This window comes from Lasioglossum baleicum, chromosome 3 (assembly GCF_051020765.1).
Source record: "Lasioglossum baleicum chromosome 3, iyLasBale1, whole genome shotgun sequence".
NCBI classification, from domain to species: Eukaryota; Metazoa; Arthropoda; class Insecta; order Hymenoptera; family Halictidae; genus Lasioglossum; species Lasioglossum baleicum.
Window position 1 is genome coordinate 12,138,280 of NC_134931.1, and position 26,261 is coordinate 12,164,540.

Sequence of the window (26,261 nt, forward strand, 5' to 3'; positions counted from 1 at the left end):
AGCAAAATTTGTAAAAGTCGATTTTGAATACGAAATGAATAGGTAATTTTTGTTAACAATACATAATTAGTTTCTATATTGTTTGTAATTTATATATATTATCTATTAGAAATATGAAAATATATTGTATAACCAAATAAATAAAAATAGTTATTTCTCTACATGTGGCAATTTATAACATTTATCATTTCGAAAATAAATTGTAGGTATAGCCATTATGTATATACTCACTCGCTATATTATAAGCGCTCAAATTATCGAACGTAACATGAAACAAAAATTTGAATTGATTTGAACACTTTCGTAGAACATGTATATGGTAAAAATACACCGCCATGTTTGATCAAAAGTAATTTATTTGTTTCTTTAAAAACTTAGACGTGGAATGCAACTTCTACACATGTGACAGGTATAATATGTAAAACTACATACTACTATATTCATAATTTTTTACGGCTTTTAGAAGATCAACATAGTATACTTTATTATGTATAATTATAGCATGTCTAGCGTCAATAGCAATAATCCTTAAATTCCGTGCTAACTATTGTGTATATCCCCTGTACTGATTTCTTTACAAATGAGTATCTGATTTCTGTATCGTTCGTTATCCATATTTACTCTGACATACAACTTATCGGATATTTACAAATATACAGAGTAATTTAATATCGCATATTTTTTTTCAATTTGTTAATCAGCTTCGCTCAGTCACTTTTATGTTCGTCTTCATATACTGCACATGACATCCACATGCGTTCACACATATACCTACGATTCTCGTAAGAACAACCGAAGAATACTATTAAACATAGTACAAGGATAAAAAGAAATGAAATTACTTCGTGTCATATTTACTTTCTCGGACTAACGAAAGTGTCCGAAAAGTCTTTTTAAACGATATTTCAACAAATGAAAAAATCCGAATTCCGTTATGACGTTTTGCTAGGTACATATACGTTAAGTAGAAATATCGGCCAATCGGATCGAGAAGAAATCGATTAAGTAGCATTTAAAAATTTGTTTAAACGTTATATATTACTTTATATACTGCTCACATTTTTGGATACGGTATTATACAATGTACAATATTCGTATAAAACTATATCTACACCGTAATGTACTTAACTCTCGTTTTTTGGATCGAAAACAAGCACGAGTGCGGTCATTTAATTAATATTGTTTCCAAAAGAAATAATGCGTAATATTCAATCTTTCATGTAAGCAGAATATATGAGAATCGTATCAGAAATTAAAACGTATTCGATGAAATTGATCGAATGAATTGCTTAATAGTCACATTGCATGCGTTTGTATTGAAACAAAACATTGGAAGAGATAAGATATTACGAATGCATATGAAATCTCCATTAGAGAGGAACAACGAAGGTATACTATACATTTTTCATTCGAATCACGCAATGAACGAATTTCGAATTACAAACGGTAAGTAAATTATATATATATATATTTACTTCATATTTCTCATCTTTTATGTATTGTGGCGGCGATTTTTAGAAAGTGGCTCAACTTTGAAACAATCTTCTACACGTAAAAAACAAATTCTAATACTGGGTCTCTTGATTTTGTCTACGTAGAAGATTTTTTTTGTGCAGTTAAATTAAGTTAAATTAAATATAATCTTGTATGTCTTGTGTTTCGCCCACTCAATCACGGAAATGAATAATAATCGAGAAATGATCTACGTATACGATAACCGTGAAAAATGAAGGATGATTAATGATCTCCTAAATGGTATTAACGGAAATCAGATTCGTGGTCACGAATTGATTATTGGTAGTTTCTTTGCGGCGAACAGAGTAAAGGCACCTTAAAGTTCACTGTATTCAATGTCCAGCACCTATATTTTTTAGTTTTATAGCAATTTTCTGATTTTCCTCTAACAATCATAAAAGTCTTCTCATTTTTTTTTATAAAAACAAACGTATTGTCAGTGTAGCGACTAATCGAAACGTTCGCTTTATTTGTATATACGCACGTCTATGTCTACATTTATAGCATTCACGTACTGTTCAACGCGAAATTAGAAAGAAAATTTCGGGATATTTGAAAACTAAGTACTTGTTATTCAAAATGATCGACAGATACAAACGAAGTAAAAATATATGAGGCTGCGTAATGCGATCGGAATAATGTGAAAATCTAATGAGCCCATTCTAAATTATAGAATTCGAATTCTAACAATAAAACTGAGAAGACTTTTCATGTTGGAAACTAGCAAATACTTTGACTTCTTAAATTTGGTCCATTTTGGAAGACAATCGCTGTACGTACGTCTTCAATAAATGCTCACGCCATGCATCTGATAGAATAAAATACGTATAAATGAATCGTAATTAGTTTTCAATTATCAATCGGATCTTTATTGTTCGTTATTATTCTGTTCAAAGGCGTATTGTTAATAAGAATTCTGCGAAATTAGTGCCCCACCGGTTGATTTTTCACACGACTGCTGTACATTCAATCTTTATTGTGCCCATTGGTTGCATAGATTGTGCATATGTGCATTTTCATTAATATATTTTTTTACGAATACGTTCTCCATGCTATTCACAATGTTACAATGCAAGAAAAACTGAGTATTAACGTAGAATTGAAAATATTGATGGAAGTATTTGTTGCAACATCATATTTTAATGTTGTCATTGTGGAATATATTCGCCATTATTAAATACTAATTATTCTGAAATAATATACAGTACAGCGTGATTGTTTCAACAAATGAGTTCAAAATTTGTTAGTCGTATCATATAATGGCTATAAAAGTATCTAACAATAAAAACTCAAGATTGTTTTACGTACAAAGAGAAAAAAATGCGATGTATTATAACAAAATATTTTACTTTCAGACATTAACACACTATTGTAACCTGATACATTCTAATTGTTATCAATCAATTATAAATTTGTCAGCATATTTCGATGACTCTTTTGAGAACAGAATATATCATATTATTCGAATGTACTTTTCACAATTGTTCAAACTGTTAGATAAGAATGTATATGCACAAATCTACACGGCCAAATGCTCGTACATTACTAGCGCACATGCAAGTCCTCAAAGCTATTCATTAATTTTCAAACTTCTTTTATTGTACTCGAGTGGAGGAAGTATTAAGGTTGTGATAAAGTTGTTGAAACAACTTTCGCGTATCAAGGGTTAATTATTAAGTAAACTAAATATCAATAACGCAAAAGTTTAAATGTACATACACACACACACATATATATATATATATATATATACGTGTATATAAATATATATGCATATTTGTTTATCGATGCTCATACCTTCATCATCTTTGTCATATAAATAAAATTTGTTTAAATAGAAAAGTTCTAGTACATAGTGTTTCGCCAGCAATACATTATGACAATTGGACTTTTCATGGGAGACATGAAAACACGCACATGTGACCTCGTTAATACATACCCTTTAGAACCTCAATACAATGTTTCTCTCACTCTTTAATCAGTACATAAGATATCGTCCCCCCGTCGTCTATTAATAAAATATGAAGTTTAAATAGTTTAAATATACAGAAGATCTCCTGTTATTAAAGTATTTAACGATAATGTCAGTGTTAAGAACTTTCATCTTATTAAATGGATAAGGATAAACTGCAAAATAAACCAAAACCTTCAACTCACGCAGAATGTTCAGTGTGAAATTATAAATAATTTACATTTACACTTTCTCTTTTCAATATGCATGTACATATACATGTATAGGTACACCACATAGACTCACATATGTGTATATGCACATACACATGTATATGTAGTCATATAGCATGCATTCGATCACACACGCATACATGCATGCATACACACATTTATATATGTACATATGTATATAACTTAAACATGATTCGCTGCAAAATGATTCTCTGAATAATGTATTAATCTATATACAATGTACAGCACTAACGTGCTAACCATTTAATTTCTGATCACAAATTTGTACAAATTTTGTTTTGTACACATCGTATTGGTCACCTATTCTATAAATATCTACTCACTTTTTCGCTTTCATACTCAGCAGTGTGTGCGAGACGCTCAGAGACTTTATATAGCAAAATAATTTTTGCGAGTCTGTATCAGAAAATGTTTTCAGACGATAACCATTTTCACAACTGTAACTTCTTTTTTCTTTTTCCTCTTTTCCATTTTTTTTGTTTTTTGTTAAGACTAAGGCGCTGTGTATAATTGCATGAAAATGATGATATAGCAAATCCTTGATTGGTAAAAGTTCTAACTGGTCTTTGGATATAACACGGCAATTACCTTTACTTTGGTAAAGTCTGATACACTTTTCTTTTTATCATACTTTGTATATTGGTGCACATCTCGTATTTCTGTAAACTTGGATATATAACGCAAAATTTCACTACATCCAAATCAATTAGAGTCCATACACGCGATACCATCGACGCGCGAATCCCGTTTGCACGCGAATCTCTTTTTCTAACGAGCAGATTGTACTACGACTTAAAACAAATTTCACCTTTTCACGTTGACACGACAGTACTTGTCGTAGATGATTGAGCCACTGTTGTCACTGTTATCATACTTAACGTACTGTCAAGAGTATTTTGTTCCGTCGTCCCCGTAACGTCCTTTTCGATACACGGTTTCTTCGGTTCCTTGTGTTCCTCTGACGAACTGGACTTCCTCTTGTGATTCGAGCTCGACGAATGGGAACGACTCGATCCCGACTCATCTTTCGATGAACGACTACTCGACGACTTCTTTTGACCGTCTCTTCCATGACTGTGATGCCTCTCTCTCCTTTTCTCCGATTTCCTTTCACTGTCTTTGTTATCCGCACGATCACTAGATTTATTAGAAACGTTATAATCTCTAGGCAGGGTAATGATCTCTTTACTGCTACTTTCCCCGATTTTACTATCTAATTTCCGTTGGGACGACGACGGACTCCGATGACGATGCTTTTTGTGTTCTCTGTCGCGTCTATCACGATCCCTTCTGTCTTTGTGACGTCCTGTCTTGTCGTCCTTGTGCTTCCTTTTCGACTCTGAATGCGACAAATGCGACGAATGCGAATCTGATGGCAATTTCGATGAATTTTCGTCGCTGCTACCATTCCTACTGTTACTGCTGTGCCTTTCGCTTTCTGTTGTCGGAGATGTAGATACGATTGAAGAACAGGAAGAAGAATTAGTAATCTTTGCTGCTGACGACGAATTCTCCTCGCACGAATTACTAGCAGCTGTCGCGCAGACCTTCTCTTCATTTTTCGATCTCTCCTTAGCTTCGTCCTCGGCCATCTCGATTAATGCTTTCACTGCGTTCTCAGTTGCGCACTCCATTTTCGACGTGAACGCCAATGTTGTTTCTACCTCCAGTAATTGACAATATTGCTCTAATTTTGATATATCATTTTTGTACTTCTGTTCGGCGATTTCAAAGCTTTCCTTATGTATCTTCTCTAACACCTCTTTCGAAGCTTCCGCGACACCGGTTCGCAAAGACTGGCAAACTTCTTCCACATCAGTCTTCGACTTATAAATAGCAATTTCTAAAGCCTTGTCAACAACTTCCGTCGCGTACGTCTGCGCTATTAACTGTCGCTGCGCTAATATGTCCTGTTCAAGAATGACAACGTTGCAATCCGAGGTTGTACCGTGCTCCGAAGGGCAGAGGTCCGAGGAGCTCAAACGTCTTTTACTCTCCTTCGACAAAGAACTGGAGCTACTAAATTTGCTGACGGATTTCGATTCAATAGCCGGTGAAATACTTTCCTTGCTAGATGTAGTGTTACTGCTACATCGATTGTGGTGACGATGATGATCTAATTTGTGACTACTGCAGTCATATTTCTTCTTATCCCCAGAATGACTACTGCTGCTGCTGTGGGAGTGGTGACTGGATTTCTCGTTCGATCGACGACGATCTTCGTGTCTCCTTTCTGACCTCTTATCGTCTCTTTTCTCGTTGCTTTGTTTTTGTTCCACTGAACTGCTCTTCGACGATTTATTACCAAAAAGATCCGTGCAGTTATCATTATTTTCCTCGGACTCTCTTCTTTTACTGGAGACGGAAGAATGTCTCGTGTGGTCTCTGTTTTTGCGGTCCTCTTTACGTTTTCCATGTTGATCAGATTTTTTCAAGTTCCCCTGATATTCAGCGGCTCTTTCCTTCGCTTTCTTCTCTTCGAGCGAGTCGATAGAATGTTTTTGTTCCACTCGTTGGCGATTCGTGTTCTCCTTCTGCTCGTCACCTATACTCACAGCTTCCAAAGGCTTCTTTTCTTTTATACGATGAGACGACTCGCTTGCAACGCGAGTGTGCCTAATGCTCGCGTTATGTTGCGATTCTGGATAATACTGTTTTAATCGGACATGCCATGCTACACTTGAAACCGCCGAGACCGTTCGAAACTGATGAATAATGTTGCGCGGTAAAAAGTATATGTCATTATCGTATAAATTTATTCTTGCATAGCGAATACCCTGTCTACGCAATTGATTCAATTTAGCATCTTCGATCCACTGTACACACTGGGATATGGGTGGTTCGTGAAGATCCAGTTGCAATTTCTCGACTAGTTCAGGGAAGTCACCAGCGTAGAACGCCACTACGTCCTTCGTAATCCTATTGTACTCCGTAGGTTGCCCACCATGGACTGCTTTTAATATACCCACTGCAGCTGTTGTCATTCTATCTAATCCATGACCCACGTGATCCGCATGAGCTTTGGTGCGATCTTCGAACATATATTCACGGGCTTCACTAAGACGAGGTAAATATTGTAGATTTCGTAACTCATTAATTCCCGTTCTGCGCCTCTTGTACGGACTTTTATTTATGTCTGCTGTTGGTACTAACTGCTCTCCTGGTCTGATCCACAAGATTGGACCATCGTTTGATTCTTGCGGTGTATCCATCTTCACAACAGACAGTGGACCCCAAGGCATAGTCTACAATTAAAAGTTTTATTACGCTCAGAATAAAATACACATCTTATTTGATATAAATATTATTAGACACAGTAGCTAAGTAAACATTTATCTCTCTGATTAATAATATTAATACGTTGAAAATAATATATCGAGAAGTTACAAGAGAATACTAAACTACGAATTTTTGTACAATGTAAATATATATGTAACACATAAATTTAGGTAGAAATACAAGAGAAAGTATTTGATATAAAACAATAAAGTATGTTTTTTCTATCTCTGTGCTTACCAGTTTTAAGAATGGGTTTTCTTCTAACTTCTGTAATAGATCCGGAAAATATCCACCAACTTCTTCATGAACAGTTCCGACGATACTTATTTGATGAAGGGGCCCATACCTAATAGTGCCATTACTATATGATTTACAAACTTGATCTTTGTACTGAGCCATAGTTGTAGTCTCTATGTCACTATTTCTTCCTAACACGCCGTTTTTAACCGTTAAAGTAGGATAATTGTCTGCCATGTAATCTAACAAATCAGGAAGATACGCAGCAGCATTGTGTACTATGCCCATAACGTGATGTGCATTTCCATTTTCGTCTTCACCAAAAACTACCTGCAGAATCGAAATATTTTCTTATGTTTACCTTATTCGAAAAAACTAATTATAATATTAAATGTAATTTTGATACATTCTATTGAACATGGTAAATTTCGATTATTCTATCTGGACAATAGCTTTTTAACTATTATTTCACTATTATCGTTATACATACCTTGAAATACTCTTGAGCTAATTCCTCTATTTGTTCGTGTGACAATGCATCAATTTCATCTTGATACATATGCACAACAGTTGCACCACCATTAGGATAGGTTTCTATATGAATAAATTTCTTGTACTTTAGGCCTTCGAGTAGTTCACTTTTAAGTGGTGGATTGTGAAGCATTTTATAATTTTTTGTTTGCAAGTTTAACCTGAGATTTTCATTTGTAGATTTTGAGAGTACGTGAGACACTGGTTTAGAGCTTAACGAGACCATACTACGGTCCCGTTTGCACTGTACTCCGATGCTTGCTCGTTTTATTTTGCTACGTTTATAACAACGTGAACAAACGCGTCGCTCGTTATGATCCTTGCTTCGCTTGTCTCTCGAAGATGAGTATGATTTTGAATGTGAACTCGAAGATGTAGAACTAATAAAATTTACTGATTTATTGTGAGATAGTGTAGCATCGCTTTCAACTATTGTTGTAGAAACACTGTTAGCAGTCCAATCCGATTTAACATCTAATTGTTCTTGAGGATCTGTCTGTTCTATTTTTACTTCAACAACCTCTGTTTTGATATCTCTATGAACAATATCAAGTTGTTTATCTCTCTTCTCTTTCTCGTTCAATTGTACTTGCGTAACGGCAACTTGTTCTTCGGTTTTCTCTAATTGTTCACAAAAAGAATAAGGCATCAGACTCTTATTAGCTTTAGTAGTTAAATCGTCTGTGTTCTCTTCATTGTATGTTGCTGTATCCATTATGACAGTTGACGTCGCTATTGCTGATGTCATACTACTGGGAAATGTTGTATCTGGACTATTTGGACTGTCAGAAACTCTTGGAGGATAGTCTGGACTTCTGGGACTATTAATCACTTCGCCGCTACTTTGTGGACTCTCTCCTAACTGAGGTGTGTTAGTATTTTCCAAATTTACATATCCTTCCAGTTTTGTGGGTACTGTGTGTACCCCTCCTGGTAGCGTTGCATCTTTGTTACATGCCGAATCAACCTAATAACGACAATTTCAACATTTAATAATTTCATTGTTATGTATTATAAAATACAGTTTATATACAAACAATGAATACGTATACATACGTGAATAGCATGCTGAACCGGTTCTATTTTAGGTTTCAATAACTCATTATTGCAATGATCAGGATTCCCTATGATAAACAACAAAAGCTTTAGAACATACACATGGATTCTATAAAATATGTAAAATACCGTATTAATCATAAATTAAGCTGATTCTAACAATCTATGTTTAGTCATTCGATGTTTCTCCAACTTTTTCCATATTAACAATTAAAAATTATATATTATTCTTAATACTGTGTAAAGATTCTATCTTAAAGAGAATACATATATATCTCACAATGATCAGTGAATGCTGTTCAATTTCCAGTGTGTGTTTTGTGTGTTGACGTAAGAATTTGTTAGACAAGTTATAAACAATAGATTCCATAATACAAGGGTCAATACAGATTCGATGTTGAAAATAATTGTTAACGTGCGATTTATTTGATGAATTGATCGTAGAGATGTATGTGTTTACGCGAGTTTAAATAATAATAAACGATATTACCATTTGGCTGATCTGCATGGCAAGCAACATTGTCCAATTCATTTCTCTGATTAGACATGCTGTGTGCTTCCAAGGATGGTACGCGTAATGTAGTATTGATAGCAAGTTTATAGGTAGTACGTTCTTCCACATCACCAGAAGAGCTCATGAAATTCACGTTTCTCTGTAATCCTTTCCCTTCCGTGTTTGCATTAAACGATGACGCTGTAGAGAAAATCGTGGGCGTCCTGATCGAATGTAACTCTAGATCGTCCGTAAACTCGTTTGTCTCTTTAATAACACTATTCCACGCTGTTCTGGACACTTTTACGTTGGTTGTTTCCCTTCGTAGCGGCTCGAATACTTGCTGAATTGTATTATTTACATCACATCGCTCATTTGACACGATACTTGTACCAGTTTCGGATGCCATCTTGATTCTGTGAGCAACATCCTGAACACAACGATACTACGCAACATTTGATTGGATATTTCTTCGCCGCCTTTCGAACAGACCTTATTCTATTCGTCTGAAATTGGATGAAGAGTAGGGGTAAGACCAGTAGATATAGAGGTACCATATACATTTTTATTCATGGGAATCTTCGATCTCCAACCTTGTTTTCTCCGAAATTTTTTGATCGCAAAAGGCCATATGTCGTTTAGAATTCTCAAATGCTCTAGATATTATATCCGCACAAGCATTTAAGCGCAGAATGTTGTAAGTACTTTATAGCAAATTGATTGGAATAAACTGGTCTACGTATTTACAAATATATGCGCGGCTTTACCGCGAATATTCAAATCTTTTAGCTCAAATTTAAAAATCTTGTTCCTTTGCGAAGTATTTCTTGCACTTGAAAATTATTTAGTAAAAAATAATAATAGATAAAAATAAAGTTTGTCTATGGTAACGAACGTATTAGATTAAAGAAAAGAAAGTAAATTGAAATGTAACAATCATATTAAAATACATAACACGTTTATAGCGTTCTGTGAACCTCTATAATGTATCCAAATCGATATAATTATAACTTGAACTTTGTTTTTTGTTAACGAAAACAATCATCGTTTCATTGTTTTGATTTGTGTAATCACCATTACTTATTGTAAACTGAGAAATCAAACGAGAATGTAAAGTATATAATACTGTTTTAACCAATATTTGTTTTCCTTTATCATTTTCGTGATATAAACATTGTTTGTTTAAATTTTAAGTATTACTAACTTCTTATTAACCAATAGTCGAACTGAAAATTATTATACATATTATGTGACATTATTGAGTTCATATTGTATAAATAGAAACAATATACAAACCATAAAATCAGTTTCAATAACACTAAATACATAAATATTTATGTATAAATATGTATATATATATTATGTGCTGTGAAACTATTTATAAGGAAAAATTACAAAGATTTTAGCGATCTGAATTGTATTAAAAAATATAATGAAAATAGAATATATCTATACATACAAACAAACTGGTGAGTTTGTATTTTTATTCATTGTAAGAACAAATATATATATATATATTTTTTATCAATTGTAATATTTAATATTAATTTTTCTAATTATTGAAACAATAGGGTACAATAGGATATTGAAACAATAAATGATGTATTTGTTTTTAAAAGCAAATTTTTCTTAAAATCCATTCGTCTTTATTGTGAATATTTCATTGCTGTAATCATTGTTATCGTTATTATTACAATTAACTTTTTAGTGAAGTTTCGATACAAAACTATAAAATACAAAGTTATTTATTTAACTATTTTCTTTATTGATTCTAATAGTTTCGACTTTATAAGCCCAATGGTGTTATATTTATAATGTATATCCCAATAACAGAAAAAAAGAAATAATACACTGTTTAAGTTATGCACAACGATATATAATATATATTACTTTTCATACTTTGTGTAAAAACCATATTAAAATTAATCCCAACAACTTTAATTTCTTGAGATTAGTTCATTGTTTACAAGCTTACAATTTTGAATATTACATTACATTAATACTTATCATCTAAATGAAGTAAATTCTAAAAAAGCACAATTTTAACTTAGTTCTGTATATCGAAATCAATAAATAATGATTACAACTCTTAAATTTTACTATACCCCTCATTTAAGTATCCATTCTTATCACATTGAGACCCAATTGCTTAGGTAGATTCCTGACATTTCTTGAGTTGGATAATTACATTTATATCTTTACAATGTTATCACATGTAATAATTAAATCATTATTTCAAATAAATCATGCTATAAATAATTCAATTATATTACAAACAATATCTAAATTTTCTTTTTCTTTATGGAATTTATTGTCAATCCGCATTGTCAATCTATGATACAGATAAATCTATGCAAACAGGCTTCAATGTGGTAAGTGGTATATTATTCGTTTTACGTGAAAATATATTTCACACTGTATAGTACGCACTAGAAATTTCACAATCGTTTGAAACTAAATACGCGAAACATTTTTATTTCGAATATAAGAGGTTTATTAGAAAAATAATCAGAGATGTACGAATTATTATTACAAGTGCAAAACAATCAGTCACGTTTTTACAACCACGATCGTAATGGCCATTAATTATGGAATTGTCTCGAATACATTAAATACAGGTGAAAAAATTTACACTTTATACGACTGCGCAGTAGCATCTGCTTTAATACAAGAGAAATATATAGTTTTTCTTTTCTACATATATTTTAAATTTACATTACTAATTTTAACACGCTGACTGCTATTTACAATTCACACACTATCTTCGTATGAACTTCTATATATATAATTTCGTAGCATTAAGTTTGTAATGCATTAAACGAAATGAACAGTGATTTTTATATTTACTAATGATTAACTTCATACTCTACACATACTCTATGTACACAAGTAATGTTTTTTTATTTAATGCGTGAATTATGATTTCTCGCGACAAAATTAAAAAAAATCTTGAACAAATTCATCTAAAACTAATCTTTTTGAATTAATTTTGTTTCTAATATTTTTTAATATTTCTTTCTTTGTATTTCTTTTATAATGGAGAATATATAGGATATATATTATTACCATATAGGTTGTTGTTACCAATGACCATCACAAACAATATTTGTTAAGAGCTCAACTGGTAACACCTGTACACGAAAAATTTTTGTTTAGATTGCAAGCAAAGGTAAAAATTAGTTTATCAACACTAGAAAAGCTAACTTTTGGTTGTGAATTGCACAATCTGAGAAATAAATTATAATATACAATTACTACAGATATTATGTGGAAATGTTTATTATAATTGCAGCAGCAGCTTATAGAGGAAAAGAATGTAATAAGGCAAAATAAATGGAAACTTATATTTCTACTGAATAGTGAATTAATCACATTATAATATACCTATTAAATTAAATATTAATGATGATATATAATTGTTTTCCTATTTCAGCTCATTATTTTCTTACTCCATACATATTCGAATAGTTTACTAAGGTAATTTAGTAGAAATTAAATGAATTGCTATATGTATATCGATGTTTATTCAAGCGATAACCACTGTTTTATCCATACACTAATACTTATATTTTGTATTACTAATTTCTTAAAGAATCTTTGTAACAGCCATTTCTTCAATAAAACCTTACGAGATAAGATTATTTATGTACAATAACTTGAATATTTTTCTTAATAATACAGAACTATAATATAGGTATTTGCGAATTCATTTTCAGCAGTTAAAATGAGATAGTAATTTTAACATTTTTATCAAGGGTTCCATAGAATCGTGATCTGTATAAACGTATAAAACCGGCAGTATACTTATTTGTAGGTGAGATTCTAACATCTTAATTTTTGAGATGGTCATGGCTGGATGTCGCATACTCAATGTTTTGTTCACACAATTTTTGTATAATTTTGTTCTCTCTACACAAAAGAATGTTGATAAATTAACTTGGAAAAAGAAATTGACAACAAAATCGATTACCTTCAAATTGTTCAGCGATCAACGTGTTAAAATTAAGTTGCTTTGAACCTGTGATAATGATCACAAAAGGTAACACTTTTTAAGTCAATTGAATTGCACTATCTTTCAACTTCTTACTCTTTTTCTTTACAGTCTTAACTTTCATGAGAGTCTTCCCAGCTTTCCCCTTGATGGGCATAGTTTTCTCTTTCAATGACTTCATTTGTAACTTCATTTCAGTTTTCGATAATTTCTTATTCTTTAAAGTTCCCACTCTGAGCTTGCTGTTCTTTTTTACTTTGGTAGAGGTTTGAATTGCTGGACCGGATCTTACGCAAGACCCGGGTAGCTTGTACTAGGCTGTAACTTTAACCTTTTTCTTCCTCTTCTTCTTCTTTTTGTCGTGGTGTAGCTCTTGCTTTTTAGCTATACAAAAGCGGCAATACCAGTTCTCGCTGGTAGCTGGTGGTACTTGCATACCAACACACACCCTAAACGATTAAAAACATATGAATTAAGTAACATGGTTAGAATAAAAAATTCTCCGTATAATGTAAAATATGAAGTATCAACGATTGTAATGTATTAAGTAACAAATTGTATTATCATTTGCAACCAGTGTTGAAATCAATGTTAAGTTGTATGATTGCTCTGGATTGTTGCTACAAGGTGGAATTTATAGTGTTTGTAATGTAACTATTTAAATAGAACTGTTCTTTTAGTCTTAATTGAATTAAAGAACTGTAGGAAAGAAAATGTGCTGATTACTTATACAGGGTGTTCATGAGATTACTAGTCAGTGTTTTTCTTGCAAATAAGTAGAGATCGTGGTTTTGTACGTGTATTTAAATATGTGCACGTTTCACATGTACTATTTCGTGTATTTCACTACACGTATTTACAGTAACTCGAATTAACATTCAGACGTTATAAAAAAGACGACAACTTTTTTAGTATTCTACTATACGATTTTAACTTTTTTGGGAAGCTAGAGACATTATGATAGCACGCCGGCTCGATTTTGGCCGGGCCCCTGTGCGCGCATACCACCTGCAGAAACTCGAGCCCAGGGCCTGCAGGCCGGGCCGGTATTCTGCCCATTTGCAAGATTGCAAGGGTGCGGGATTCGCGTTCTCATGTCGTGATAATACAAACACGGGTCTTTTCAGTAGTCAAAAACGCCAGATAAAAGATCAATCTAGGCAGCAATCGTCCTCAAAAGTCTTATTTTTTTACTTTAACGACATCTGCCACATTCATGCGACCCGCCCTGTGTTTTGTATACCGGCATCGGCCTGATAGGCTACATTAGTGTGACCGTGCTGCCCTCTCAAAAACAGGCTAAATCCTGACCCGGCCTGCAGGCCCTGACTCGAGTTTCTGCAGGTGGTATGCGCGCACAGGGGCCCGTCCAAAATCGAGCCGCCTGGGCCTCGAGTAGCTCCAAGCGTAGTGTTGCCCGTAATCTGCAGGTCAGGGGCTCTGCAGGCTGGGCCAGGTGGCAGGCTGTGCTGACTGGGTAGTTTAATATAGGATGTCGAAATAAACTTTTTCAAAAATTGCAATTGATCGAAATTGTAGAAAAAATACTAAAAGTTGCATTGTACAACTTTTTTACGTGGTCCTATATTAAAAATGTTAAAAATACGTTTTGTGGATCTGTGCCAATTATATGCCCTGTGAAAGTTTCATCGACATCGATTGATGCTGGAAAAAACAACAGGCATTGAAAGATGTAAGCATCCTTAGATTTATTGCAGTTACAGGCCGAAAATCGTGAAAATCTGCAGTTTTTACCATCTTTAAATGTTTGTAGCTCATTGAAACGTCGACCGATTTTGACGAAATTTTCAGAATATGTTTAATTCACACAGATCTACAAAACGTATTTTTGAAATTTTCGATATAGGCCACGAAAGAAAGTTGTACAATGCAACTTTTAGTATTTTTTCTACAATTCTGATCAATTGCAATTTTTGGAAAAGTTTTTTCGACATCCTGTAGTAAACTAATTGGTCTAGCTTTCCAAAAGAGTTCAAATCGTATAGTACAATACTAAAAAAGTTGTCGTCTTTTTTGGAGCGTCCGTGTACTTAAAATGACACGTACTAAAGTATGTGTACATGAAATAGGGATCTCTACAAATAATCAATATTAGAAAAACAATGAACCGGCTAGTAATCAAGTGAACACCTTGTATGCAGTTGCTAAAAAAAGTCCTAAATAATCAATTAATTTTATGTAGTTTCGCTTTGGTACGGTTACTAAAATACAGTCACATGTCAATTTTCGATTTTATCTTGGTTTTGACTCGGTAGTGACATTTAAATGTTCTGGGCATTGTAATAGGTGAATGTATTGTCCTGGAATAAATTTACAAAATTCTCACTTACCAATGATACCACGCGTCACAATCATCACAACCAACCATAGGCGATCCATCATCCTGGTTGCCGCAAGCAGGACATATCCACACTTGACGACCACCTTGATCCTGAAAGACTCATATCACGATAAAAACACAATATACAATGCTTTTACCATAATTATAAATAACCCAACCCATCTTTCATGTTACAAACAGTATGAAGTATAAAACTGTATCGAATCATTTAAAATATAAACAATTCATTATTACAATGTGATTGTCTTGAATTTATGAAGTTGAATAATATATATGCAATTTTGTGAGATGACTCGTACGCATTGTATGAAGGTGTAGTAATATGTAGGAATACAGTACATTAAAAATAGCAGTGGTACATGATAAATGCTTGTGAGTATGCAATTATGTAAAATGTTTATAAAATTCAATGAATGAGGAATGATGGATATATGATGGAAAAAAATCTTTCTTGAATTAAATGGTCATTGGCGATTGTTATTAATATTCATGATTTATAGCACTATTTACAGTACTATTAGTTATAATATATGAAGGTATATGATCTACTCCTGGTATTATTAACATGAATACTAGGAAAGGATTAGTATGATTTATTCAAGAATTATGGCTTTGACTTGCGGTAATTAAATAAATTTTCATTTGGCTCACAAACTAAGAATATTTCATAACATACTGTTACCTGAGCTACTTAGCAATTGATTTAAACAGGAACGTTCATTGAACCCAGATTAATGATTTTTGTAAGAACATATGATTTTCTCAGATTTGTTTGAAATTCAATGAAATCTAATTCTGCTCTGAAATTTGATGTTACTATAATTAGAACGATAGAAGAGTGTTTTGCGTGTAGATAATTCGTATATTAGATAAACTTTTTTGGATATCAGGGATCTGATAATATTATTGTTATTTCCGAATTTACTAATTATCACATAATTGATATTACGTGGATAGTCAGTATACTGGACACTTAATTATTGATCATGTAGATCATGTGGGTCATTTTAAATAAATGCCCAGACAAAGCAAATCTATATATTACAATAAGCTTGTCTTCCATATATAGTTATATTAGAGAGAATTGGCTCCACAATAATATAAGGTAGAAAATAATCATCGTTTCCTAAAGTAGGGCAGTGTTCAATTATGTGGACATATAATCCCAATTTTTAAGAGGTTCATCAATAAATTCATTTATTTAATTTTGGGTATTAATGTATGTTTATATTGAAATGTATTATATTTTTATATTTTTTCAAATAAGTAATTTATATTATTGCTGTATTTAGAATTTGCAAAAGCTTATGAAATATCCTACAATATAAACTTGTACCACAATTATATTATTTATATTTCATTTGACTAACATGTCAAGATGTAAGTGTTATTAAAAATATAATCTTGTGCATATTTCAAAAGAATTCGGTCGAAGATAAGATTCCAAAAGTTAAAGTTGTAAAGTGCCTAAGGGTATTTCAGGCAAAAGCTGGAGACATGGCAGAAATTTGAATATCTCTATAATTTCGACTAGGTAGAAAATAGATTAAATTATCATTGTACAAAGAATACCTAATGACTTTTTTTTTAGAATGGGAATGTACTCACCACAGTAGTGGTTGGTGTTGTGGGCAGCACGATCCTGCCATTTTCTTTGTCTTCTTTAGCATCATCCTTTTTAAGAGCTGCATCTGCTTTCGTCTCTGTGCCGTTAAAACCGTCCGTTATATTCCTAACTGTTTCGCATGCTTTCTTTAATGACAACATGCAAATTGCATGCAATCAATCAATTCTTCATTATTTTGGTGACTGTTTATTACCTCCCTTTTTATATTATAATAGATTTTTCCCGGTCACTGGTCTTTTATTGGTCAACATACCATTCATTTAAATCGACTAATGTTACTGTACTAAACGAAGGGAAAACTGTTTAAACATTATTTAAAAAGCAATTGAACTTTTATGTCATCAGTATTAACTGTTCTTCATATACAAGATTCGACCAAGTTGAAAAAAATAGATCTCTATACATATATGCACCCTTAATTGATCAATATATTTTTCTGTATGATATACTTGATGTGAAATATAATTCGTTCTACAACCAAAAAGGAGGTGACTCTATGTACGTATAGAAATAAAATATTTTGTAGTTCTATCTTTGAAAAAGTAGAATAATGTCTCTCATTAAACACTATTTCTATTCACAGAATTTCAATTCCATATTATTACTGTGATCAATTAAATAAATAAATCGTTAATTTGTTTATTAATCAATAGTGAGAAGAAAGTTGATATGATTTTTTCAGATCACTCCAACTTTAGTTGTACCTCAAACTACACATGTCACGTATATTATTATTATTTATTATGATCTATAATAAACAGGATCTTTAATGTTATCGAAATTGATTATTTTTACTTCACTATTGAAGATAGAAGTATAGAACATTTCAACAAGCATAAGTTTATACAATCAAAAAAGTTAATGTGAACTGCTATGCACTATTAGCGTTTTTGCAACCATGTGATAGAGCAAAGTAACGAACTTATAGAGGATAGAGAATACAGTGAAGTTGTAATATAAAAATAAGATCAACACTGATGTAAAACCCAAAATAATATATAGCTTAGCTTCGATATTGCTATTATCATATTGTATCCTACAAGGATTAGTGTTGTGATAAAAAGCAAATAAGATACCTAATCACAGGTACTTTACTATACCGAAAGTCGTAATACTGTAACAGTGATTTTCAGAATTGTAGAACTGATCGATAATTGTAACAGTAGTAATACTGCTTCTAAACATGTTTTAATGCTTTTTATTAGACATTTACTTTTAACTATTCGATTAGAAGAGAATTTGTTTATGCTATTATTAATTTATTATTATGAAATTATTTTTCGTAGATTATTTTTCCTATTGCTTGGTAGTTTCTTATAATTTTTTCCCATTAATTTTTAATTTTTACTCTTCCTTGATTAAATGAGGTGCACTTAGAGTCTTTCATATACCTTATACCCAGAGAAAGTAGTTTTCTTTGTTTTGGAAATTAACTCGATATCAGACGAAACTATATGTGAGATAGAGCAATTTCCGGTACTTTAAAAGGTGCAGTATACAGTCTATTACTCTAGCATAAAAATTAGCCCTAGCAAATCTCATCATTTTTTCAAAATTTTTATCAGTGATTGAATAAGATTTTCTTCATAAAATGGGTATAAATAAAATTTTGTTAAAATTGTTCATGGCACTCAATTGAACATGAGGCATTGTTTGTGAATACATAAATTGAACACGTAAAATAAAAAAATCTGTCCATAGGTAGGATTTCAAGAAAATTCGAATATAGCATCAGATACTAATTACATGCTTGCGAATACAATGAAAGCATTTGTAATAGTATTAATATGCATAGATGGAAGAAAATAGACATAATTTATGTTGCAAGGAGCAGTTACTACAAACTTAGGGATTCGAATATCTCTCAAATAAAGTCAATTGTCTTAAAGGTGTTCTAACACAGATATTTTTGTACAGAATAGATTAAACCATATAGCTTAATCTATTGGCAACCATAGAATTCAGAGATATGCACGATAAACAAATAAAAATGACTATTTTTTAATATTTTTTCAACTATACAAATTAGAGAAGATCATGTAAATCTGACAATTTTCTCTCTAACTTCCATAGTTCGAAAAAGATGCAAGATGGTAACATTTATTGGTTTCCTACATATGTAATACTAACTTGATAAGTTGCAATACATCAAATCATACAATACGGTTCCACAGTAATATTTCTATTTGAAAGTGATCCACTCAAGTATTATGTAACATCTCATAAAATTGTAAAAAGTAATAATTTAGTTAAAATTTCTCTTAACAACTTTTTTGTCTACATCTTCTACAGTATCAGATATTTTGTTCAGATATCTGCAGTTGATATTAATATATAATTTCATATTCGAGAACAATACTGCAATAAGAAACGATTCTAAAAATTTTAGAAGATTTCAAAGTAAGCAAATTGGTCACATAAAAAAGATATAAAATATCATCTACAATTTGTTGTTTATTTCCCCACCATAAATTGCAATTTAATTATTTGCTCCTAAAACTAAAATAACTGTATTCAGTTGTGTAAAATATTTTTTCCAGTAAAATAATGTTTGTAAGCGTCTTAAAGTGTATTGTAAGTGCATTTGCATTGCAAGAGAAAATGTCATGGAAAAAGAGAAAGTTTAAGACCCAATAAGATAGTGTAATATAAGAAAGGTCTTAGAACTTGGTTCTTGAAATTAACAACATGTATAGGACGCGTTTATCAGACAAATGCTGGCATTATAAAATATCATAAGATATGTTGTAAAACGTTAGGTTTTAAAATATTTAGAGTAAATAAGTTCTGAGACTTCTTTCAATGTCAAGAAATTCACCTGAATTAACTTGATAGAAGTGCTAAAATTTGAAATAAGTAGATTCATAATTGCAACACGAAATACATAACAAGTCTAATATAGGCTATGAAATTGTTCTACAAATATACTTTAGACAAACGTAACAATACAACAAAGCAGGCCAAATGAAAATTATACCGTCACCGCAAGTCATGAATGCATAGAAAATTAAAAATGAAATGTTGGGAATCTGGAATTTTTGGATGAGCTGAAATTCGAATGGTATCGATGGGTTGAGTTACTATTATTATAGTAAAAGTAATACCAATTATATAATGATATACTATCTATATTGTTTAAACAAAGTTTTTTGTTCTATCTGTACCTTTTTCCTTATCATTAATTATGCAATGTTAATACTTTTATGTATTATCTTAATAATGTTGGAACATACTATTTGAATCAAAGTACTATAATGAATAAAAAAATAAAAATTGACTAGTATGACTAGAATTTGAAACTCGCGTACAAAGAAATTGAATGGGCTTGTCACCAAAGCTTATTTTATAAATTATTAAAATTGTAAACTGTATCTAATTTCAAATGATTGATATTGTTAAAAAAAAAAAAGAAAAACGTTAGAAACTGTGTACGAAAGTAGAGCCAATTGAAAAAACATTAATGATCTGTATATCAAGACCGCGTAAATACTTTAGTAAACTTAACTAATATAATCAGATAAGCATTAATGTACAAAAAGAAAATATTAAAATTTAGTAATTGCATTTGATGCAACAACCTTTACATTGTATATATAGATCAACGTATTAGAAAAATTATCCAGACACGTAGAGATAAAGTGAACTAATCATGATTACTTGTAAATTTCGTATTTTACAAAAATTAAGCGGTGACACTCCCATATATATGTATAAATATATTTTAAAAATGAATTTTGTAATCTGTAAATTTTGCATATAAATATTCGATAATATGTATGATGTTTCTGTCTAATTTGAAGTATATTTGTACTATATAAAACGTACTTACAAAATAAAACGGTGGTTGTTGTTCCACCGAAGGGATGTTAGGAGGAGGATCAAAATGAGGTGGAGGAGGTTCTCTCTGAGGTAAGGCTTTGAAGAGAGATTTCTTTGCTCGAGGAACTGTTGCGAGTGGCACACTAGTAAGATTGGCAGAGAAAGTATCTGTAGGAAGAGCAGGGCTTCCATCTAATGTTCCCTCCTCTGTTTTCTTACTTGCCGACTTTTGCTTTGGCGGTCGCGTTACTAATGCTGATATTTTCGCCAATTCTGGACTGGGTTCCCGTTTCGTCTCATCCTCAGGTTTTTTCACTACTGTTTTTATCGTTCTATAACACATTTCCCTAATAATAACGCATGTGTTATTATGTGTGGTACAATATATTAACGCATTGTTTACTTTAGTTAAACTACTTCATTCTAATAACTCATTCTTTAATAACTCAAATTATTAAGAAGATAAATCATAATCGATGTAGTCACTTGCAATAGCATTCGGTCACTTTTAAAAGTAAGGTAACTTTTTAAATGTTAGACCATACAACTTGAACCTTTTTGAAAAGTAAGAACAATTAGTTTCCTATACATATGACGTGAAAAAGAAAATTTAAAAAAGTTGCAATGGTTGGAATTTAAGAGAAAATACTAAAAGCTGTATTTTTTAAATTTTCAATATATGGGTCCACGTAAAAAAGTTATAAAAAAGAACGTTTAGTATTTTCTCTGCAATTTCGATAAATCACAATTTTTTGATAATTTATTTTTCACTTCATGTAGTAAGCTAATTGTTCTAATATCTCAAAAAAATCCAAGTCGTACGATCTACTATTAAAAAAATTATCATCCTTTTGAAAGTGACCGAATATTATTGCCAATGACTGCATGTTCAAAAAGTAAATAACGAGCAAAATTAAACAGCGTTAATATAATGACTCAACTGCGCATCTTTAAGCATTTACAATACATCAAAAATTCGTCAAATAGTATTTCGTTACTTTTTATCCAGAAATATTACCACAGAAAATGGAAACTGGATTTCATAAAAAATGGATAAACATTCGCAGTCTACTGATCACATGATTTGTAAAATAATATAATATTCGCAACGAAGTTGAAATTATTAATGAAAAAATAAAATAAATCATATAAGCTTACAGTTTCTTCATTGGAACAGCATCTGGGGTTGGTGGTCTTGGAGAAGCTGTCCCTCCTAATTTTAAAGTTATTTTTGGCACAGCTTCAGAATTTTTATCTTCCTTCTGTAATTAAAAAATTTTATCAAGTTATAAATTAAAACTAGAGCCAAACTAAAAATTTTCTTTGTTGTGTCAACTACGAAAATTTATACATATAGATAAAGCTGATTTTTGACTATACCTCTTTTTCTTTTCGTTTATCTTTTTTCTCTTTCTTCTCCTTGACTTTCTCGATCTTTTCCTTTTTGTCAACTTTTTCTTTCTTTTCTTTCACTTTCTCTGGTTTCTCTTTATGTTTCTCCTTCTTGTCTTTTTTCTTTTTCAATTTGTCCTTCTTTTCCTTTTTATGTTCCTTCGATTTCTAAAATTACAAGTAAAAATATATTAAATATTACAAAGCATACATTATGTAAATCAATTGAAAGGCATACAGTAAAAGATTACCTTTTCATTTTTGTCTAATTTTTCGACTTTCGTATTTTTCGTGGGTAATAATGGTACAGCGGGTACAGGTGGAGGATATGTAACTGGTGTTAGTGTGGACGCTGAAGGCATTGTAATAGTATTCATAGGCGCAGGTATAAGTATTTCTTTATCTTGTTTAACTATCTTCGGCTTCTCCTCCTTTTCTTTCTCCAATTTCTCATGTTTCGTTACCAGAGGTACTGATTCATTTAACAAAGGTGTCACAGGTTTCTCTCGATCAACAATTTTATTTTTCGATACGTTGGGGAAGTCTTCTGATTTTACAGGCAAATTCATGAAACGAGGCGGTAAAGGTAAATTTGGCATTGCTGGATGTGGGCCAGGACCACCCCTTCCTAAAGGCAACGGAAATCTGGGGAACATAGGATGGGGTATTAAACCAGGAGCCGGAGGGAACGCAGAGAAAAAGGGGAACGGAATTGTAGATGGAAAAACTGGTTCTTTGGAAAGTGGAGGTTCTGGTGCCTGTGGGGTTTTTGGCCGATCTAATATATCCACCTCCACCGGATCGTTGGAAAGCTTTGTCTGAAATACGAAAATCATTTTAGAAAAAAAATAAGTCGGGTCACTTTGTCCAATTTTAAAAAAGTTATTGTTTTAAAGGGCGTTCGAGTACATGTGTACACAATGTCTGGAAATAAACAAATTTCAACTGACCTTTTTAGGACTAGTACAATGTTTCGGGCTTCTCGACTTGAGTTCCTTCTTTTTACTAATCTTTTCTTTTCTCTTTTTTTTATGATCAGTGGGAGTTGGTGGCATGTTCAGTTCCGGTGTTCTAGGTGTGCTAGGTGTTCCTGGTGGGGACATGTCGTCGAACATATAAACATCCGATCCTGGACTTGGCAAGTCAATTAATTCCCCTCCATCGGGATGAATATGTACATCTGGCGTATGCGGGGCCTTTTTCTCCTCATGCTTTACTTCGGTATCATTGCGAAGCGCTTGTTTGTCGTTGTTTTCATCAATTATCAAACCCGGAGAACTCTCTCTTGAATCGAGTTCTTTGTATTTATGCTGCTCCGATGTATCCTTTTCTTTATCCTCTCGTGGTTTTGAAATCTTTTTGAAAATATTCAATTTCTGCTTATCAGGTTCCGATGGAAGCTTGTCAATAGTGTCTTCTTTTCTTTCTACTGGTGGAGGTCCAGCTGCAACGTCTATTACCTTTTCTGGCTTAACTTTGGGTTCTGTTTTTTTCGTTAATTTGGGACTACCAGTTGTTTTAGGTGATATTATCTTCGGAGTAGATGGCCTACTAGATGAACCTTGTGCAGTGCCTTGCGATTTCCCACCTCCTGGCTTTAAAGCTTTTAATTTGGCTAACTCTTTCATTCCAACTAACTTTTTAGTTTTATTATCATCCGCCTTGTTTGGTTTGAATAACTCTTTAGCACGATTTTTCTTTTTATTCTCCTTGTCAAGCTTGCCATCTTCTAATCCTTTCTTTATGATCTTCTTCGGTTTCTTATCGTACTTCAGTTCAGGTGGTACCATCGGATAAGAACTGGATTGTGGTGAGTCTGGACGAGTCTGATGCGGTGTCCTTGCTTCAGGCAATTTTCCTTCCCGCGCAGGTGATAAAAAACCCGAGGTGGTCATCATTACACTGTGGATTTCACGCAATGGTCTGCCTTCTTCTACTACCTTCACACGTTTTACTATTGGACTTTCAAACGATACAGGATCTCCTGGACGCTTGAAGACTACTTGCGGGGACATTCTATGAGGTGACGCACTCATAGAACTATTGGTAGATGTTCCATTGTTCGATGATAAATCGGATGACCCATTTAGTAAAGTTTCAGATTTTTCTGTTATGTAATCTTCTGTAACATTACGAGTTAAGTTAGTAATATTGATTCAATGTAAAAATAGAAATTTTTAGATTAATTTTAAATTAATAGTTCTTTTTTTTTAAAAACTGCAATATATTTAGATTTAATAAAAATTAAATATTTAAATATATTGTTATTCAGTATTGTACCTTCGGTGTTAGGATACATAGCTGGTAAATGTTCATGAACATGCATCGGCCTTGTTACAACTTCTCGACTCCCTGGTTTGAGAAAATTTAAGTGACTTTCACGTCGAATTGGAAATTTAGGTACCGCCATAGGATACGGTACTGCATCTACATTTTTAATGTAGTCTGATAGTTCTTGCATGTCAATATTCATATGTTGAAAAGCTAACCCTACGTCATCAAGATTTGCTTCCGTTCTTCCCACTAAAACAACAATACGAATGAATACGATATAATAAGAAAGAAATGAAAAACACATACGAGTTTTTACATTTACATAGGATTCGTCCAATATTTAGGTCAAAGTACGACAAAACTCACAAATTTCTGCATACTGGTGTGTCAGTTTTGCTGTTCGCAAAATGTATTCTTGCATGAGATCAACCATAAACTCCAATGGCGTTGAATTAATTGAATGCCACCCAATTGTTTGACAAATTTGTGCGACAACCATTTTTAAAACACTTCTACTATATTCTGTTGACATTTTCAACTATAACAAAAAATGGTAGAACATTTTATTTGATTATAACGTTTGCAAATTGAATACATACCTGTTTTGTAAATGTTGTGACACAGAAGTAATAACATTTAACAAATTATTTACTTGTACTGTAAGCTATGCACGAATTATGAAATGTGAAGTTTTAATTTTACTTACCAATGAAAAAAGAATTGTACAAAGGATTTCTAGTTCTTCAGCTTATTAATCTAAGACACATACATTCTTCTTACACTATTCAACCCCCTTCAGCACTTAATCTCAAGTCATACAAGTCATTTTGATTCTAACACAGATTTTACTCGTTAAACTTAAGAAAGTGTAAATGGTAGAAAGACACAGAACGCAATGCGTCCTCACTACCTTCACATTTTCCTGTGAACGTAGTTTTGATCCTTCGTAATCATCGCTGCATATTACAATATATACGACATACCATAATGGCGGAAAGACTACAAGCCACTACAAGCTTACAGGCATGAAAGTAAAAAAGACAGTTTTGTTTGATGTCGTTTACATTATGTAGACGGATAATGAGTGTACACGTTACAAAATGTATGTTTCCGGTCACTTTGCCAATGATATCTTCTCGTTAACTACAATAATTACATTTCACATATATTATGCATTTTGCGTAGACGATGATATTTTTATACCACAGATTGGCATCGGGTGAAATCAGGTGAAATGTACTATCTTGGAAAGTGTAATGTTCGTAAAAGCACAACTTTTCTCTTGATACGAACATTTCAAAATAGTACATGCCATGTTCCTTTATTTTTATAATAACAATATTGAATAATAATCTGTATTCAACATCTGACTGGTAAATATATATAGATATGTGATTTGTTGTAAATTGCCAACTTATAGTGACTAAAGTTATCCAACCAGTTATCCAACCTATCCGACATCTGCCGACCATAGACCAAC

At 32.3% G+C, this 26,261-nt stretch overlaps 2 protein-coding genes across 9 annotated transcripts; both read right to left on the reverse strand.

Moving 5' to 3' along the window:
* Positions 1-338: 338 nt before the first annotated feature.
* On the reverse strand, positions 339-9,964 carry LOC143207459 (uncharacterized). Its single transcript, XM_076420934.1, has 5 exons — positions 9,314-9,964; positions 8,824-8,891; positions 7,727-8,734; positions 7,237-7,566; positions 339-6,965 (listed from the first exon to the last, which is right to left on the reverse strand). The coding sequence occupies exons 1-5, from the start codon at positions 9,723-9,725 to the stop codon at positions 4,533-4,535; spliced, it is 4,251 nt and encodes a 1,416-aa protein (XP_076277049.1). The 5' UTR covers positions 9,726-9,964; the 3' UTR covers positions 339-4,532.
* Positions 9,965-10,939: 975 nt separating this feature from the next.
* Positions 10,940-26,159, reverse strand: Taf3 (TBP-associated factor 3). 8 transcript variants are annotated; one of them, XM_076421003.1, is made up of 11 exons: positions 25,488-26,159; positions 25,148-25,319; positions 24,788-25,030; positions 23,458-24,629; positions 22,759-23,325; positions 22,496-22,675; positions 22,274-22,377; positions 21,339-21,447; positions 17,278-17,372; positions 15,659-15,759; positions 10,940-13,756 (listed from the first exon to the last, which is right to left on the reverse strand). In XM_076421003.1, the coding sequence occupies exons 2-11, from the start codon at positions 25,311-25,313 to the stop codon at positions 13,692-13,694; spliced, it is 2,802 nt and encodes a 933-aa protein (XP_076277118.1). In that variant the 5' UTR covers positions 25,314-25,319; positions 25,488-26,159; the 3' UTR covers positions 10,940-13,691. The 8 variants fall into 8 exon arrangements, with proteins under 8 accessions (XP_076277118.1, XP_076277116.1, XP_076277112.1 ...); XM_076421001.1 differs by having other exon boundaries at positions 21,335-21,447; XM_076420997.1 differs by having other exon boundaries at positions 21,126-21,447.
* Between the last annotated feature and the right edge of the window lie 102 nt (positions 26,160-26,261).

Coding starts and splice junctions, on each gene's coding strand:
- Taf3 (XM_076420996.1), bottom strand. CDS start 25,313: ATGTCAACAGAATATAGTAGAAGTGTTTTAAAAATGGTTGTCGCACAA. Junction 25,031..25,147: donor ACACCAGTATGCAGAAATTT/GTGAGTTTTGTC, acceptor TTGTTGTTTTAG/TGGGAAGAACGGAAGCAAAT. Junction 15,760..17,277: donor CAACACCAACCACTACTGTG/GTGAGTACATTC, acceptor TGAGTCTTTCAG/GATCAAGGTGGTCGTCAAGT.
- LOC143207459 (XM_076420934.1), bottom strand. CDS start 9,725: ATGGCATCCGAAACTGGTACAAGTATCGTGTCAAATGAGCGATGTGAT. Junction 7,567..7,726: donor TAGCTCAAGAGTATTTCAAG/GTATGTATAACG, acceptor TCGATTCTGCAG/GTAGTTTTTGGTGAAGACGA. Junction 6,966..7,236: donor AAAACCCATTCTTAAAACTG/GTAAGCACAGAG, acceptor TTTTAATTGTAG/ACTATGCCTTGGGGTCCACT.